This window comes from Carassius gibelio, chromosome B18, assembly GCF_023724105.1.
Source record: "Carassius gibelio isolate Cgi1373 ecotype wild population from Czech Republic chromosome B18, carGib1.2-hapl.c, whole genome shotgun sequence".
Classification (NCBI taxonomy): Eukaryota; Metazoa; Chordata; class Actinopteri; order Cypriniformes; family Cyprinidae; genus Carassius; species Carassius gibelio.
The window spans coordinates 23,768,302-23,785,425 of NC_068413.1; the positions used below are offsets into that span (position 1 = coordinate 23,768,302).

Consider the following 17,124-nt stretch of genomic DNA (forward strand, 5'->3'; position numbering starts at 1 on the left):
ACGAGGCAGCAGATGGCGCTGTTGTCAATACTCTGAAGTATGTGACACTGCAGCACACTCACATGATGTTGTACTTCATTGTACCATGCCAGGGTGATGCTGTAGCAATTTAGTGTTAGAGATGGGGAGCAACCAGAAAACTATAAAACATTCAAATAAAAGACTGAAACGTTTTTTTTTTTTTTTAGAATGAATTTAATTCAAAGATTAAGATATACAAAGCTGGTGCACTCAAAAATGCAAAAGCAAATAGAAAAAGGATAATGAATAGTCCCGCTTTCTAAATAAAAGAGCCAATCACAAACTGGTGAAGGCAAGGCATCACTGCAGCTGCTGTTAGAAGCTCAGGTTGCTATAGAATTGGATGTTTCCTCATTAAAATAGATAGGAGCTGTACTTGCATGACTAAAAAAGCTGTCTGAGAGGCATTTCAAAGTTGGATGACTTGCCTTAAAAGGACTTGGACTTGATTACAGATATTATAGAAAAGGACTTGTAAAGGACCAACCAGAATGAATAAACAGTTAGTTACTAGCTATGGTGGATTTGATCCATCTAGTGTAGCGGCACACCTCAGCATAAACCCCAGGATATTTTGGTTTAGCACAGCCGTTGCCAAAGGAAACAACACCTTTCAGTTGCCCTTTGCACACTACAGGGCCACCTGAATCCCCCTGAGAAGAAAATTGGAAAATGAAAATGAAAAATATGTGCATTCGTATGCAAATTTCAAACACATATAAAACGGTAGAAATCAATTACATACCTGGCATGAGTCTTTCCCTCCCCTAATGAATCCAGCGCAGAACATGTTTCTAGTTATTATTGAACCATATGCAGTCTTACACACCTTTTCTGAGAGTACAGGCAACTTCAAACACTGCAGGGTGGAAGCTATGCCGTCTGGAAAGAGAATATGAGCAGCGTTAAAACTTTTCATTTTCTGCATATCTAATGGTTGCATGCAGGGTTGAAGCAAGCATGGAGCGAGGCCCATGTGAACGCTGACTGAAAATAAAATATATGTAGACAATTTTAGTACAAAATAAAATAAGTTATAAGTATATAAAGAGGATTTTCATTATTCAGCCATCTCACCTGCAGTTCTGCCCCATCCAGAAACCAAGCACCTCTCTCCCGCAGAGGGGCATTTATTTGGCAGAGGGATTGGCTTCACATATCTGTTGAGGGTGGCAGGTTGTTTCAGCTTGATTAACATAATATCATTGTTATGAGGCCGATCATTGTATTTCGGGAAAGGAATCATCTTCTCCGCTTCGATCCTCTGCTCTGTGTTTTCAGCAGTTACCAAATTGTGCCTTCCAAGGCGGACGCTGAGACGATCTTGCCTATAACACAAGCAACTCATAAATGCACAAATAGATTTCAAACTGATCTTATTTCACAGTAAAGCTGGATTCCAGTGTCCAATAAACGTATTAATGGAACTGAAAGGTAGGCTATAGTGAAAAATGAGATCGATGAAGTAAAAAAGTGAGGTTATATACTCACTGGAAATTGCAGTGAGCAGCAGACACAACCCATCTTTCATTAATCAAAGATCCTCCGCATGAAATTCTATTATCAGTAAGGAAAGCTTGCCAGGGCTGGGAGTGGGGCCTACATTCATAACCTCCAATGATTTCATCTGCTGAGCTGAAAGCTTTATAAAAATGTATTGTTCTTTTGTTAACAGTAATGTTAAAAAAATTATAATACAGGTCAGTGCAAGTTTAAACAAACAATCAACTGTCATATTATTTCAGTAGTCTAGATATTCTACTAATTATAAGTAACTTTGCAAGTAACTCTCATTAGAAAATTTGTAGACTGTTAAGCTAGAGTTAGATTTAGTAGAATGAGTTGACTATAGTCTGTTGGGGGACCATCAAAATAAAAGTGTTAGCAGACAGTCTAATACTGATGAATGCTAGTTGCAAAGTTACTTATAGTATCAAAATAAAGTGCTACCAGAATAACTGAAAAGATAGATCTACATACCCACAACCACAACCAAAAGAAGGAACACAGAGGTCTTCATTGCAACTGAGGAGAGTAGAGAGCACATCTGGTAAGTCCAGGAATAGCATTCACGTTTTTAAGCAATCGATTTTACATTGACGCCTACAGAACAACCAATAAGATCACGACAAATGATTTAAAAAAAAAAAAAAAAAACACGTGGGATATCAATTTTTTACACACTTTTTACACAGTTTTGTATGGGAATGATAAATGCAAGTGTTGACTTAGTATGAATCTTATACAAAAAACAGATGTAGAAAAAATGCAGTTTCACAACTTAAACATTTTACTATGGTTTAATAAATACAAAAAAAAAAAAACAGTGTTCCAACACATTTTTTTTTATTTCATTTAAAAAAAATTATTTCAGTTTAAAGTCCAAAGCAAACAAAATTGGGACAGTTATATGAAATGTAATTATATGTACTTTAGCACACCAGGGTGACTACAAACATGAAATTGTCCAGCGATGGCTTCGTGCTTCACAGGAACATAAATATGAGGGAAAACAAAGGCCAAATTACCTTCATCATCAATAAGAAAAAAAAAAACGAAGAATATAATTCTTATGTGCAGCTCTTGTAGAAAGAAAGAAGAAGGAAGTCACTCCACTGTAGAAGAAGTGGTTTGATGTAAGCCTTCTGGTGAAGGTGGTTGACAAAAATGGTCTTGTTGAAATGCAAGTAGGCCAGCTCTCTGTATGCAAGCAGTGCTGTGAAAACAAGCATTGTTTTTGCTTTTTTATTTTAACATTTAATGGTTTAATGAAAAAAAAAAAAGAAAAAAGATTAGATTTGGCAAGTTCACTGGAATTCACAAACACCATGATGTAACAAGTACCCTCGACATAGGTTGGTGCAGTGGACCAGTTCATGGAGAGCTTTGATGATATTAATTAATATTAACACAGGTCATTAGATGAAATACGCTGCAGTGTGTACTGTATTTTGAACAATATAGTTAACAATATACACCAGGGTTTGAAAACAAGACAACATAGTGAACAACAAGAAAATCAATCCACAAGATTTGAACATGTGTTGGTTTCTCTTTTATGTTTGTAATTCTTTCTTTTCTTATTCTATTTTGTCTTTGTTTTAGTGTTTCCCAGCACTGCTTGTTTACATTGTCTTTAACAAACTTTGACTAAGCAACACAGCAAAATGAAATAAAATTAAATATGATTATCATACTATAAATCATAAAAAAAATAATCAACTGAAATGTTCATCAATAACAAATACATTAGATTTACATTTCAGTAGTCAATGACTGGTTCTCTTCAGAAAAACCCTTTGTTTCTATGAATATGGACTGTATGGTTCCTTGAGATTTCCAGAGTAAAACGGTTGGTTCAATCCTACCAGTGCAAAGAAGTTTCCAAGCAAAGCAGAATGTTTTCCCACTTCTATCAGGGTAGATGTTCGCATAGCCCTCTCACTGAGCTTGTATTCACATAAATGCTTTTGAGTGCTTGCAAATTAGCATTTGAGCATAGAATTTGCATTTTAGCATTGAATCTACCATTCACATTTCCATATTAAATAATTCCTATTAGTACTCAGAAAATATGTTAACACTCCCCACAACAACATAAATGTACATCTTCAAAATAAACTCACCCTATATATATATAAGTCTGGTTCTGTTTGTCATTCGTTGCGAAGTCTAATGTTGTTCATTGGTGCAATTTTAAGCCTTGTTCCATGTTTCTTCCGTGTCCTGGTTCCTGGTCCTGTTACTCTGCCTGCCGTTTAGATCAACCCTTTGTCTGTTTTTAACCTGCTGTTATTGTTTGGACTTATCACCTGTGTTATGACATTTGCCTGTTCTTGGTCTGTTAGTGGATTACCCTTCATTAAATGAACTGCATTTGGATCCTCTACCTTTGTGGCATGGAGCAGTTCATTACACAGATATATTATTGGTCAATTTTATTATACATGGTCAACTCGCTTAGCCTATTAATAAATCACTTTCATAATTGTATGAAATAAATTATGCAAAAGAAATTACCCAATTGTATTTCATTTTTATATGTAAATATGTGTGTTCTAAATAAATCATAGATTAATAAATTAAAAAACATAAATGTTCATTTATTTCAGTAATTCAACTCAAATTGTGAAATTTGTGTATTAAATAAATTCAGTACACAGATTGAAGTAGTTTAAGTCTTTGGTTATTTTAATTATGATGATTTTGGCTCATATTTAACAAAAACCCACCAATTCACTATCTCAACAAATTAGAATACTACAAGAAAAAAAAAATATAATAAAAAACAAATTGTGAACTGTTGATAATGTATTCATTTACTGTACATGTACTTAATACTTGGTAGGGGCTCCTTTTGCTTTAATTTCTTCCTCAATTTGCCATGGCATTGAGGTGATCATTTTGTTGCACTGCCGAGGTGGTATGGAAGCCCAGGTTTCTTTAACAGTGACCTTAAGCTCATCTGCATTTTTTATTTTCTTGTCAATACCTCATAGTTTCTCTATGGGGTTCAGGTCTGGTGAGTTTGCTGGCCAGTAAAGCACACCAAGACTATGGTCATTTAACCAACTTTTGGTGCTTTTGGCAGTGTGGGCATGTGCCAAATCCTGCTGGAAAATGAAATCAGCATTGTAAATAGGTGCAATGACTTTGGTTTTCAAAAAACAAAATGGACCAACACCAGCTGATGACAGCTGATGATTGCAGCCCAAATCATCACAGACTGTGGAAACTTAACACTGGACTTCAAGCAACTTGGGCTATGAGCTTCTCCACCCTTCCTCCAGACTCTAGGACCTTGGTTTCTAAATGAAATACAAAACTTGCTCTCATCTGAAAAGAGGACTTTGTACCACTGGGCAACAGCCCAATTCTTCTTCTCCTTAGCCCAGGTAACACGCCTTTGACTTTCTCTGTGGTTCAGGAGTGGCTCAACAAGAGGATTATGACCACTGTAGCCAAATTCCTTGACACATCTGTATGCCTTGACCCCAGCCTCAGTCCATTCCTTGTGAAGTTCACTCAAATTCTTGAATCAATTTTGCTTGACAATTCTCATAAGGCCATGGTTCTCTTGGCTGGTTGTACATCTTTTTCTTCCACACTTTTTCCTTCCACTCAACTTTCTGTTAACATGCTTGGATACAGCACTCTGTGAACAGCCAGCTTTTTTTTTTTTTGGCAAAGAATGTTTGTGGCTTACCCTCCTTGTGAAGGGTGTCAATGATTGTCTTGTGGACAACTGTCAGATCAGCAGTCATGATTTTTTGCTGAATCAAACTGAGAGACTATTTTGGAGGCTCAGGAAACCTTTGGAGGTCACTGCATGAAAAGCAGCACTTCCGGACTGTTCACGTCAGTGTATAAACCCATATTGAAAGATTCTGGATAACCAGCTACGGCTGAACTCATAAGCATATAACATATCATTTCGAGTGAAAAATTTAAGAGAAAATCCAAAAAATGTCAAAGGTACAAGACTGTGTACATATTTTCATTTCGAGCGCAGGAACTACTCATCCCATAAACCACCGTGCCTCATAGATTTCTACTGGAGCCACAACCGCGAACGAGCCTTTTGAGCGACTTCCAAATCTGATGACGACTTTTTCCTCCAGTGAATTTTATTTTATATAGTGAATGTGCAGTAATAGCAGTTCTTTCAGTATTAATCGTGTAAATAAATAGTGTTTTAAATAGGTATTGTGTATTGATTTTTATATTTTTTTTATTAACGATCTTCAGTCTTCAGAACGAGAGATCCAATCGCAGGTATGCTTTATTAGGGTAATCCAAAATCGTTGTCAAACATGCCAGGGTCAAAACCAAAACAGACAGTCCAAAAAATAAACAAAACAAAAGAGGGAAGAGGCAAGGAAAAAGAACTCGGAAGACGAGAAGTTGAGGAAGGAACTCAGAATACAAGAATTCTCGGAGGGCGAGAAGACTGGACATACGAAGGGTAAGGACTCCATACAAACAACAAGGAAAGACTGGTATTTATAAGGAAGCCAATGACAATAGATTTCCTACACCTGATGCAATTAACTGGAGTGCAATTACTGTGAAAACAGGACCAGATTAGAGGAATTCTAGTGCCTATGGTGAAGTGCCTTAGGGGAAGTGAGCCCACTAGTGGACACCCAGGGAAACAGAGACTAGACAGCGTGACAGTTTATTGTTTGGATTATGCACCATTGTAAATTAACTGCATTTGGGTTCATCTATACTCGCCTCAGTGGACTACTAGTTACACTTGCCTACATATTTAAAATGGCTGGACGATTACTTTTTAACTGATAAATATACCGAAAAACATTATAGAGCTTGCTCACTTAATTATGATATTAACCATGGTACATAAAAAATGAATAAATAAAAAAAAACATGATTATTGTACTCACCATGGTAAACATAAATTAACCATGGTACACTAACCATAGTTTTTCGTGGTAGCCTATTTTTAGCAAAACTGCTGTTATACAAATGGCAGTCAAACTGGCACAAAAAAAAAACATAACACACTTTTACTATTATAATATAATGGTTACGTTTTTATGAGGGCTTGTGCACTGGAAATCTCTGAACACGTCTAGTGTGTGCAATCAGAAATATCCTGTATCCAGAAGTCTCTCTGCATATCAAGTGTGTGGTGGTGTACCGGGACTCAACACACTTGTCTGGGCAATTTTTGTACACGGCTCGTACACCTTAAAGGGTTAGTTCACCCTTATTTAGTAGAAGCTAGTAGTTTGTGCACATTTGACAGGATTTTAGAAAAAAATAAAAATAATAATAATAATAATACAAGCTAGACGATGAACTATCAATATTATTAATTAAGTTATTATATGATTCAGTCACACATTTAGCAATAATTGTTAGTTCTGTTTGTTGATTCAGGGTTAGCATCATCTGAGGTCCTCTGAGGGTCAGCATCATCTCTTCTCAGGTGTTCTGGATCCAGACTGGAGCTTGTGTAAATCCTAGTTACCACGGGATGTAAATCCCGTGGCGAAACATAGAAACAAAATACAGACATCATTAGCATAGCTGCTGATCCAACAAAGTAAAATTAGTTTAACCCAAGCTAATGAATAAAAAAGCACCTTTGATCAGATGCAACTACACTCACAATTTAGAAGATACATTATTCGAATGCTTGGCGAAAGAGATGTGTTTTTAATCTAGATTTAAACAGAGAGAGTGTGTCTGAACCCCGAACATTATCAGGAAGGCTATTCCAGAGTATGGGAGCCAAATGTGAGAAAGCTCTACCTCCTTTAGAGGACTTCGCTATCCTAGGAATGACCAAAAGTCCAGCGTTTTGTGACCTTAGGGTGCGTGATGGGTTGTAACGTGGTAGAAGGCTAGTTAGGTACGCAGGAGCTAAACCATTTAGGGCCTCATAGGTAAGTAATGATAATTTGTAACTGATACGGAACTTAATAGGTAGCCAGTGCAGAGACTGTAAAATTGGGGTAATATGATCATATTTTCTTGACCTCGTAAGGACTCTAGCTGCTGCATTTTGGACTACCTGTAGCTTGTTTATTGACGAAGCAGGACAACCACCTAGAAGTGCATTACAATAGTCCAGTCTAGAGGTCATGAATGCATGAACTAGCTTTTCTGCATCAGAAACAGATAACATGTTTCGTAGCTTGGCAATGTTTCTAAGATGGAAGAATGCAGTTTTTGTAACATTGGAAATATGATTTTCAAAAGACAAATTGCTGTCTAATATAACACCCAGATTTCTGACTGTAGAGGAAGTAACAGTACATCCGTCTAGTTGCAGATTGTAATCTACAAGATTCTGTGTAGTGTTTTTTGGTCCAATAATTAGTATCTCTGTCTTATCCGAATTTAATTGGAGAAAATTATTTGTCATCCAATCTTTTACATTTTTAACACACTCTGTTAGCTTAGATAATTGGGAAGTTTCATCTGGTCTCGTTGAGATATATAGCTGAGTATCATCAGCATAACAGTGGAAGCTAATTCCGTATTTTCTAATAATATTACCAAGGGGCAACATGTATATTGAAAATAGAAGGGGACCTAGGACGGATCCTTGTGGCACTCCATATTTTACTGATGATAAATGAGATGACTCCCCATTTAAGTAAACAAAATGGTAGTGATCAGACAGGTAGGATCTAAACCATCTTAGAGCCTGCCCTTGAATACCTGTATAGTTTTGTAATCGATCTATGAGTATGTCATGATCTATGGTGTCGAACGCAGCACTAAGATCAAGTAAGACTAGAAATGAGATGCAGCCTTGGTCTGACGCAAGGAGCAGGTCATTTGTAATTTTAACAAGTGTAGTTTCTGTACTATGGTGGGGCCTAAAACCTGACTGAAATTCTCCATACAGATCATTTTTATGTAGGAAGGTGCTCAATTGAGCAGACACAACTTTTTCTAAAATTTTAGACATAAATGGAAGATTTGAAATAGGCCTATAATTTGCCAGTACACTAGGATCTAGTTTTGGTTTCTTAATAAGAGGCTTGATAACCGCCAGCTTGAATGGTTTTGGGACGTGTCCTAAACATAACGACGAGTTTATGATATTGAGAAGCGGTTCTTCGGCTACAGGTAACAGCTCTTTCAGTAATTTAGTGGGTACAGGATCTAATAAACATGTTGTTGGTTTAGATACAGTGGTAAGTTTATTTAGCTCTTCCTGTCCTATGGTTGTAAAGCTCTGCAGTTTATCTTTGGATGCGATGGATGAAACTTAAGTGTTAGATGCTGTAGAATCTACATTCACTATTGTATTTCTAATGTTATCTATTTTATCAGTGAAGAAATTCATAAAGTCATTACTATTTAACGTTGGTGGAATATTTGAATCAGGTGGCATCTGGTAATTTGTTAACTTAGCCACTGTGCTAAATAAAAACCTTGGATTGTTGTGGTTATTTTCAATGAGTTTGTGTATATGCTCTGCCCTAGCAGTTTTTAGAGCCTGTCTATAGCTGGACATACTGTTTTTCCATGCAATCCTAAAAACTTCTAAGTTAGTTTTTCTCCATTTGCGTTCAAGACTACGAATTACTTTCTTGAGAGAGTGAGTATTACTGTTATACCATGGTACAGTACGTTTTTCTCTAACTTTTTTCAATTTGATTGGGGCAACAGCTTCTAATGTATTAGAGAAAATAGGGCCCATGTTGTCAGTAATTTTGTCTAATTCATGTGTATTTTTGGGTACAAATAGAAGTTGAGATAGATCAGGCAGGTTATTTGCGAATCTTTCTTTGGTGGCTGGAACAATAGTTCTGCCCAGACGGTATCGCTGCGACATATAGTTAATATCAGTTATACGCAGCATGCACGATACAAGGAAATGGTCTGTAATATCATCACTTTGAGGTACAATATCTATAGCAGTAAGATCGATTCCATGCGATATAATTAAATCTAGTGTATGATTAAAACGATGAGTGGGCCCGGTGACATTTTGCTTGACTCCAAAGGAGTTTATTAGGTCAGTAAACGCAAGTCCTAATGTATCATTTGCATTATCAACGTGAATATTAAAATCTCCCATGAATAGCCCCTTATCAACTGTAACTAGAAGGTCTGAGAGGAAATCTGCAAATTCTTTTAGGAATTCTGTATACGGCCCTGGTGGTCTATACACAGTAGCCAGAGCAAGAGATACATTAGATTTCTTTTGCAGGTCTGACAGAGTAACATTTAGCAGAAGTATTTCAAAAGAGTTAAACCTGTATCCTGTTTTCTGGGTAACATTGAGAACATCACTATATATTGTTGCAACACCTCCCCCACGACCAGTCTGACGGGGCTCATGCTTATAACAGTAGTTTGGTGGAGTAGACTCATTTAGACCAAAATAATCATTTGGTTTTAGCCAGGTTTCAGTCAAGCAGAGTAAATCAAAACTATTATCTGTGATCATTTCATTTACAATAACTGCTTTTGGTGTGAGTGATCTAATATTTATGAGCCCAAACTTTAAAAATAGTTTTTGTTCATTTACTTTACATTGTTCTGGTTTAATTACGATAAAAATTTTTCTAGATCCTACATTATATTTATATTTATATTTTGACCTCACTATTCAGGGAACAGACACGGTCTTAATAGATTTTACAGCGCAAGTACTTTTAGCATTTAAGCGGGTGGAACAAAACTCATCATAATGGTTATTTGAGAATTGTCTTACTAGTCACATGGAGCGAAGTGTCCTGGAGATGTTGTCAGAGAGAAGCTCCGCTCCAATTCTGCTGGGGTGTAATCCATCAGCGCGAAACAGTCTAGGACGCTCACAGAAAAGATTCCAGTTATTAACAAATAGCAGTTTCTGTTCTTTACACCATGACAACAACCATTCATTTAAAGCAAAAAGTCTACTGAACCTTTCGTGTCCTCGTCGATATGTGGGCAGTGGTCCTGACACGACGATCGTCGCCGCGGGCGTCGTGCTGCGAACCGTCTCGATCAGGCTCCTGAAGTCCCTCTTCAGCGTCTCCGTCTGCCGCAGCGTGGTGTCGTTAACCCCGGCGTGAAGCACGACAGCTCTGGGGCTCTCGTCGTCCTTCAGGATCGCGGGTATCTGCGCAGAAACATCGAGAACACGAGCACCAGGCAAACAATGAGTGTGCACTTTACCTTCAGCTAACGTAGCACTTACGTGTCGGACGATGGAGTCTCCGATGATCACAGCGTCGCGTCCTGTCTCGCGGAGGGGAGCGAAGCGGTTCTGGATGGAGATCTCGAAGGCAGGAGGGGGAGAAGTCGTCGCACGGGACCCAGCTCGCGTCCTCCGCTTTGGATGCACCCAGGGTCCGTGGTGTCCCGGCGTCGCAGTGAAGGACATCTGGGAAGATCGCGTCCTGGGTGCACCGGGCCTGCGCAGAGAAACACACGGAGTAGACGTGGTGGGACTGTTAACAGCACGCTGAATACTTACCCCGGACTTGTGAGCGTCAGCCCGGGATGATTCCAGCGCGGCTCTCCGCTCTCTCAGCTGGGCCTGCCTCTGTTCCAGGTCGCGAATCTGCTTCCCCACGGCCTCGAGCTCGAGCTGCACAGAGTGGAGACATTCATCCGCCATTAAAGCAAGTAACAGTGAGTACAGCAGTGGTAATGTGTGTGAATAGAGTATTAGCAATGTAAGCGCAGTTAGCAGCAACCACGCTTGCTGATGCTAACTGGCTAAAAGCTAATAGCGGACCCGGGAGATCAAAATAAAACTAGTGATAGCGAGGCGCTCTGATTGGATTTGTTGTAGAATACAAAAGAGGATATATTCACGCGTTATATAAACGGAAACGATGATGTATAAAATTGATTTTTAAGTTAAAAATAGTCAATGAAAAGAAGATAGTGACGGAGCTCAAACGCAGTACAGCCGTCCTGTCCATGTCCAGAAAGGTAAGAAAAACATCATCAAAGTAGTCCATGTGACATCAGAGGGTCAGTTAGAATTTTTTGAAGCATCGGAAATACATTTTGGTCCAAATATAACAAAAACTACGACTTTATTCAGCATTGTCTTCTCTTCCGTGTCTGTTGTGAGAGAGAGTTCAAAACAAAGCAATTTGTGATATTCGCAAATGAATCATTCGATGTAACCAGATCTTTTTGAACCAGTTCACCAAATCAAACTGAATCATTTTAAACAGTTCCCATCTCCAATACGCATTAATCCACAAATGACTTAAGCTGTTAACTTTTTTAATGTGGCTGACACTCCCTCTGAGTTCAAACAAACCAATATCCCGGAGTGATTCATGTAATCAAACAGTACACTGACTGAACTGCTGTGAAGAGAGAACTGAAGATGAACACTGAGCCGAGCCAGATTACGAACAACAGACTGACTCGTTTTCGAGTCAAGAACCGTTTCTGTCAGACGCATCCGATTCGAGAACCGAGGAGCTGATGATACTGCGCGTGAACTGATTCTGTGCTAGTGTTATGAGCGGGGGTAAACCGAAGGCTTGAATCAAGGGCAATCATCGCCAATGATGCCATTACGTCGAGCACAAAAGAACCAGTGAACCGTTTTCTTAGACTCGTTTTTTGAATCGAACTGTCCGAAAGAAATACCGATGATCCGAAAGCCGGTTCTTGACTCGTAAATGCCTTTATTTATGTACAGTATTGTAGACGTTATAACCTAGGCAAAGCAAAATTTGTTGAAATATAGGCTACAGTAAGAGCGCCTGCATGGTTGTCCATCAGGTGCCTGTCAAAGTTAAGTTCATTATTATAGCAACAGTAAAAACTGTCATGTTGTTGTAACGAGAAAACAAACTTTCATTATGTCAAGATAATGAGAAAATCAGAATAAGAATCAGAATCAGAATCAGAATGAGCTTTATTGCCAGGTATGTTTACACATACGAGGAATTTGTTTTCGTGACAGAAGCTCCGCAGTACAACAGAATGACAGCGACAGAACATAAAACACATAATAAAAGAATAAAAAATACCATAAGTAGACAGTGAATGACAATATACAAATGACAATTGTAGGCAGGTATATTACAAAATGCAGTTATGTATGTACATATATATTGTGTGAAAAATTTAAGTGTATACTAAGTATGTGTGTTAGATAAATAAAGTGTATGTGTATATAAATATAAAGTGTAGTGTGTTCGCAGTTATTGTCAGCTGTTCATTAGATGGATTGCCTGAGGGAAGAAACTGGTCCTGTGTCTGGTCGTTCTAGTGCTCAGTGCTCTGTAGCGTCGACCAGATGGCAACAGTTCAAAGAGGGAGTGTGCTGGATGTGAGGGGTCCAGAGTGATTTTGACAGCCCTTTTTCTCACTCTGGATAAGTACAGTTCTTGAATAGATGGGAGGGTTGAACCGATGATTCGCTCAGCAGTCCGGACTACCCTCTGTAGTCTTCTGAGGTCAGATTTAGAAGCTGAGCTGAACCAGACAGTTACTGAGGTGCAGAGGATGGATTCAATGATGGTGGAGTAGAACTGTTTCAGCAGCTCCTGTGGCAGGTTAAACTTCCTCAGCTGCCGGAGGAAGTACAACCTTTGCTGGGCCTTTTTCACAATGGAGTCAATGTGAATGTCCCACTTCAGGTCCTGAGAGATGGTGGTGCCCAGGAACCTGAATGACTCCACTGCAGTCACAGTGCTGTTCATGATGGTGAGTGGGGGGAGTGCAGGGGGGTCTCTCCTGAAGTCCACGATCATCTCCACTGTTTTGAGCGTGTTAAGCTCCAGGTTGTTGAGACTGCACCAGACAGCCAGCTCTTTTACCTCCTGTCTGTAAGCAGACTCGTCACCGTCCTGAATGAGGCCGATGAGTGTGGTGTCATCTGCAAACTTCAGGAGCTTGACAGAGGGGTCCTTAGATGTGCAATCGTTGGTGTACAGGGATAAGAGCAGTGGGCAGAGAACACAGCCCTGAGGAGCTCCGGTGCTGATTGTACGGGTGCTGGATGTGTATTTTCCCAGCCTCACTAGCTGCTGCCTGTCTGTCAGGAAGCTGTTGATCCACTGACAGATGGAGGTGGGTACAGAGAGCTGATTTAGTTTGGGCAGGAGGAGGTTTGGGATGATCGTGTTGAAGGCCGAGCTGAAGTCCACAAACAGGATCCTCACATAAGTCCCCGGTCTGTCTAGGTGTTGCAGAACATAATGCAGTCCAATGTTTACTGCATCGTCCACAGACCTGTTTGCTCTGTAGGCAAACTGAAGAGGATCCAGCAAGGGCCCAGTGATGTCCTTCAGGTGGGCCAGCACCAGTTTTTCAAATGACTTCATGACTACAGACGTTAGAGCCACAGGCCTGTAGTCATTTAGTCCTGTAATTTTGGGTTTCTTAGGGATGGGGATGATGGTGGAACGTTTGAAGCATGAAGGGACTTCGCACAGCTCCAGCGATCTGTTGAAGATCTGTGTGAAGATGGGGGCCAGCTGGTCAGCACAGGATTTCAGACAGGCTGGTGTAACACAATCTGGGCCTGGTGCTTTTTTCCTTTTCTGCTTCCGGAAGACCTGGCGCACCGCATCCTCGCTGATCTGAATTGCAGGTGCCCCACCTGAGAGGGGGGATGCAGGAGGTGTGAATGGTGAGAGTGCTTGATTGGAGAGGTGTTCAGGATGGGTTGCAGGAGCTGTTAATGGTGTGAGCTGTTAATGGTGTGAAAGCTGTTAATGGTGTGAGCTGTTAATGGTGTGAAAAATCTGTCTGTGAATTAAGTCGTTATAACGAGAAAACGATTGTCATTATGTCGAGATAAGAAGAAAATTAAGTCGCTATAAAGAGAAAACAAGGAGGAAAAAAATTATAATGCATGGCCACTTAGAACTTCCATAGCTCTAAACGCAACCGTCCCAGAAATGTCCTGGTGCTCCCAATTGCATTTGAGCAGAGTTCTCTCGCTGCAGCAGACACGCGCACTCAGTAGATGTTGGGCGGGGAAATGTGAAATGACAGAACTGATAAAGCACCAATTACAACAAAATAATCACTAGTTTCACAACTGTATGGTACATTAAAGGGAAACGATGCTTGTCCTTAGAGTGATCGCATGCTCTAGCTGTGTATTGCTCCAGGTGTATGAAAACAGATGTATAAATGCTGCTGCAAATATGCTTAATATTCGTTCCTGCAACAGATGCAAAACGATGTTAACCACCAGGCAACATAAACAGCGATATGGATTAAAAGAGCATTCACTTATCTTAGATGCGGATTTCAGATGTTCTGAAACAAACTGCAACAGTTTGATTTGCAAGCAGCAATGCGATCAGTTAATTGCAAGCAGCGATGCGGTGGAAGAGACACTGAAGAATGGGAATTTAAATAGACTGCATGTGATAGGTGTCAAGACTAGATTGGTACATGTCAGGAACAGCTGATTGACGGCTAAAGCAAGCGTGACTAACGTGGCCTGACTGAATAAAACGCGATTAGGCATGTTAACCCTAACCTCTATTATGACCTCTTCCAGCAGGTAATGGGGGCTGGGGTCTTTGCCCGAGAGCAGCACGAGGACGACCGCCTCAAACACTGCTGGGCCCAAGTGAGGGTCGCTGATGGGAAGGACCTCCAACCGGCACCCCATCCAACTCACTTTATGGTCGAGTGCTTCAACCAGACCCTGAAGCAGATGCTGCGGCAGGTGCCTGCTGAGGACAAGCGCGACTGGGACAAGATGTTGCCCTATGTCCTCTTCGGCATCCGGGAGGTACCCCAGGTGTCCACTGGGTTCACCCCTTTCGAGCTCCTTTTCGGCCGACAGCCCCGTGGCCTGCTTGATGTCGCCCGTGAAGCCTGGGAGCAGCAGCCGGCCGTCCACCGCTCCACCATCGAGCACGTCCGGGAGATGTGGGAGAGGATTGACAGGGTCATGCCCATCGTCTGGGAGCACCTTGCCAAAGCCCAGCAGGCCCAGCAACGACATTACAACAGGGTGGCCCAGCCACGGGAATTTCAGCCAAGGATCCGGGTCCGGTAGCCCGGATGGCGCAGAGAGGACCAACTGTACCACGTGAACCTTCTGAAGCGCTGGGACCAGGTTGGGACCAGGCCCCAGCTTGCAGCAATTGCTCAGCGACTTCCCGTGGCTATGGACATGGATCCCCACCTCTCGGCCACCCACAAGTCGGAGCTTCAAAACCTGGTCAGTCAGTTCACCGATGTGTTCTCTCCCCAGCCAGGGTGGACCCACGTACTCAAACATGATATCTGCACCTCACCCGGAGAGATCATCCAGCAGCGGCGCTATCGTAATCCGGAGGCTCTGCGCGACACCACTGATGATGGGGTACAGGAGATGTTGAGGTTAGGAACCATTGAATCATCACGCAGCCCTTGGTCCAGCTCCATTGTTATGGTCCCAAATCCCGACGGCACCTTCCGTTTTGGCAACGACTTCCGCCGCCTGAATGAAGTCTTGGAGTTTGACGGCTACCCAATGCCGTGGGTGGACTTACTCCCGGTATATCTCAACTCTTGACCTCACCAAGGGCTACTGGCAGGTCCCCTTAATGGAGCAGGCCAAGCCGAAGATGGTGTTCTCGACCCCTAGTGGCCACTGGCAATACTGGGTCCTACCCTTCGGCCTACATCGGGCTCCCGCCACCTTCCAGTGGCTTATGGACATCCTCCTATGACCCCACCAGGCCTACGCAGCTGCCTACCTAGATGATGTGGTCATACACTCCGAGACTTGGGAGGACCACCTGTAGTGGCTGCAGAAGGTGCTGTCGGAACTCCGCCGGGCTGGGCTGACCACTGTTTTATTCCTAACTTTTCCTGCTTAGCCTCTCCCCTGACAGACCTGACCAGGAAGGGGCAGCCAGAGAAGGTCCCATGGCCCCTGGAAACGGAGAGCGCATTCCAGCGCGTGAAGGCCGCCCTCACCTCCGAGCCCATGCTCAGGGCCCCCAACTTCAATCGCCCCTTCCTGTTGCAGACACATGCATCCGATACCAGGCTGGGAGCCATCCTCTCCCAGGTCCTCGACGGTGAGGAACACACGTCATCTATATCAGCCAGAAGCTGACTTCAGTGGAGCAGGTCTGTCAGGTTCCACTCCCCACCTATATATATAATAATTAATACAAATGTGTGTATTCTGAGGTTCTCTGGTTTGTTGCACCATTTTTTTTTTCTTTTAGGTAGATTGTGTCCATTTTACACTAAGCATCAGTAGCGAATGAATTCAGTCCAGCTGGAGTGGGTTGTTTTTATTGGGGGTAGTTCTATATAGCTTGTGGGGGCTGAAAAATTAAGGTTTGAATCTCTTGCTCTTCCATATGGACAGTGTCTGATGAGGGTTTCAAGGGTTTGCAGAGCAGGTTTAGGCAAAATTTTTGCTTTTGCATTTTTTGCAACTGCATAGTCCTATACAGAGTATTACATACAATATGATCTTGTTTGTTTTTGAAAAATCAGTGTTAAGGCATCTCTCCGTTATGGACCGTTCTGAAAGCCGAATTTATACAAATGTGTATAAAATGCTTTAAAAACTTTAACAGAGATGTCTAAAGGGTATTTAACAGGCTTGCAACCCACATAAAATTTTTCCAGTTACTAGTAGTCGTTCATTTCTCATTATTTAACTAAACACAAGCT

At 41.2% G+C, this 17,124-nt stretch overlaps 2 protein-coding genes across 4 annotated transcripts; both read right to left on the reverse strand.

Annotated features, from left to right (window-relative positions):
- Positions 1-171: 171 nt before the first annotated feature.
- On the reverse strand, positions 172-2,146 carry zgc:171509 (trypsin domain-containing protein). Of its 2 annotated transcripts, XR_008158364.1 has the most exons (6): positions 2,002-2,070; positions 1,513-1,663; positions 1,099-1,349; positions 767-903; positions 407-674; positions 172-324 (listed from the first exon to the last, which is right to left on the reverse strand). XR_008158364.1 is itself a non-coding variant. In XM_052582956.1 (5 exons), exons 1-5 carry the CDS (start codon positions 2,066-2,068, stop codon positions 525-527), a joined length of 756 nt encoding a protein of 251 aa, XP_052438916.1. In that variant the 5' UTR covers positions 2,069-2,146; the 3' UTR covers positions 172-524. The 2 variants fall into 2 exon arrangements, 1 of the variants encoding a protein (XP_052438916.1); XM_052582956.1 differs by having other exon boundaries at positions 172-674; positions 2,002-2,146.
- A 4,638-nt stretch (positions 2,147-6,784) lies between these two features.
- Positions 6,785-11,267, reverse strand: LOC127977293 (uncharacterized). 2 transcript variants are annotated; one of them, XM_052582116.1, is made up of 4 exons: positions 10,976-11,267; positions 10,697-10,913; positions 10,229-10,618; positions 6,785-7,010 (listed from the first exon to the last, which is right to left on the reverse strand). In XM_052582116.1, the coding sequence occupies exons 1-3, from the start codon at positions 11,117-11,119 to the stop codon at positions 10,557-10,559; spliced, it is 423 nt and encodes a 140-aa protein (XP_052438076.1). In that variant the 5' UTR covers positions 11,120-11,267; the 3' UTR covers positions 6,785-7,010; positions 10,229-10,556. The 2 variants fall into 2 exon arrangements, with proteins under 2 accessions (XP_052438076.1, XP_052438075.1); XM_052582115.1 differs by having other exon boundaries at positions 10,229-10,913.
- Positions 11,268-17,124: the final 5,857 nt, after the last annotated feature.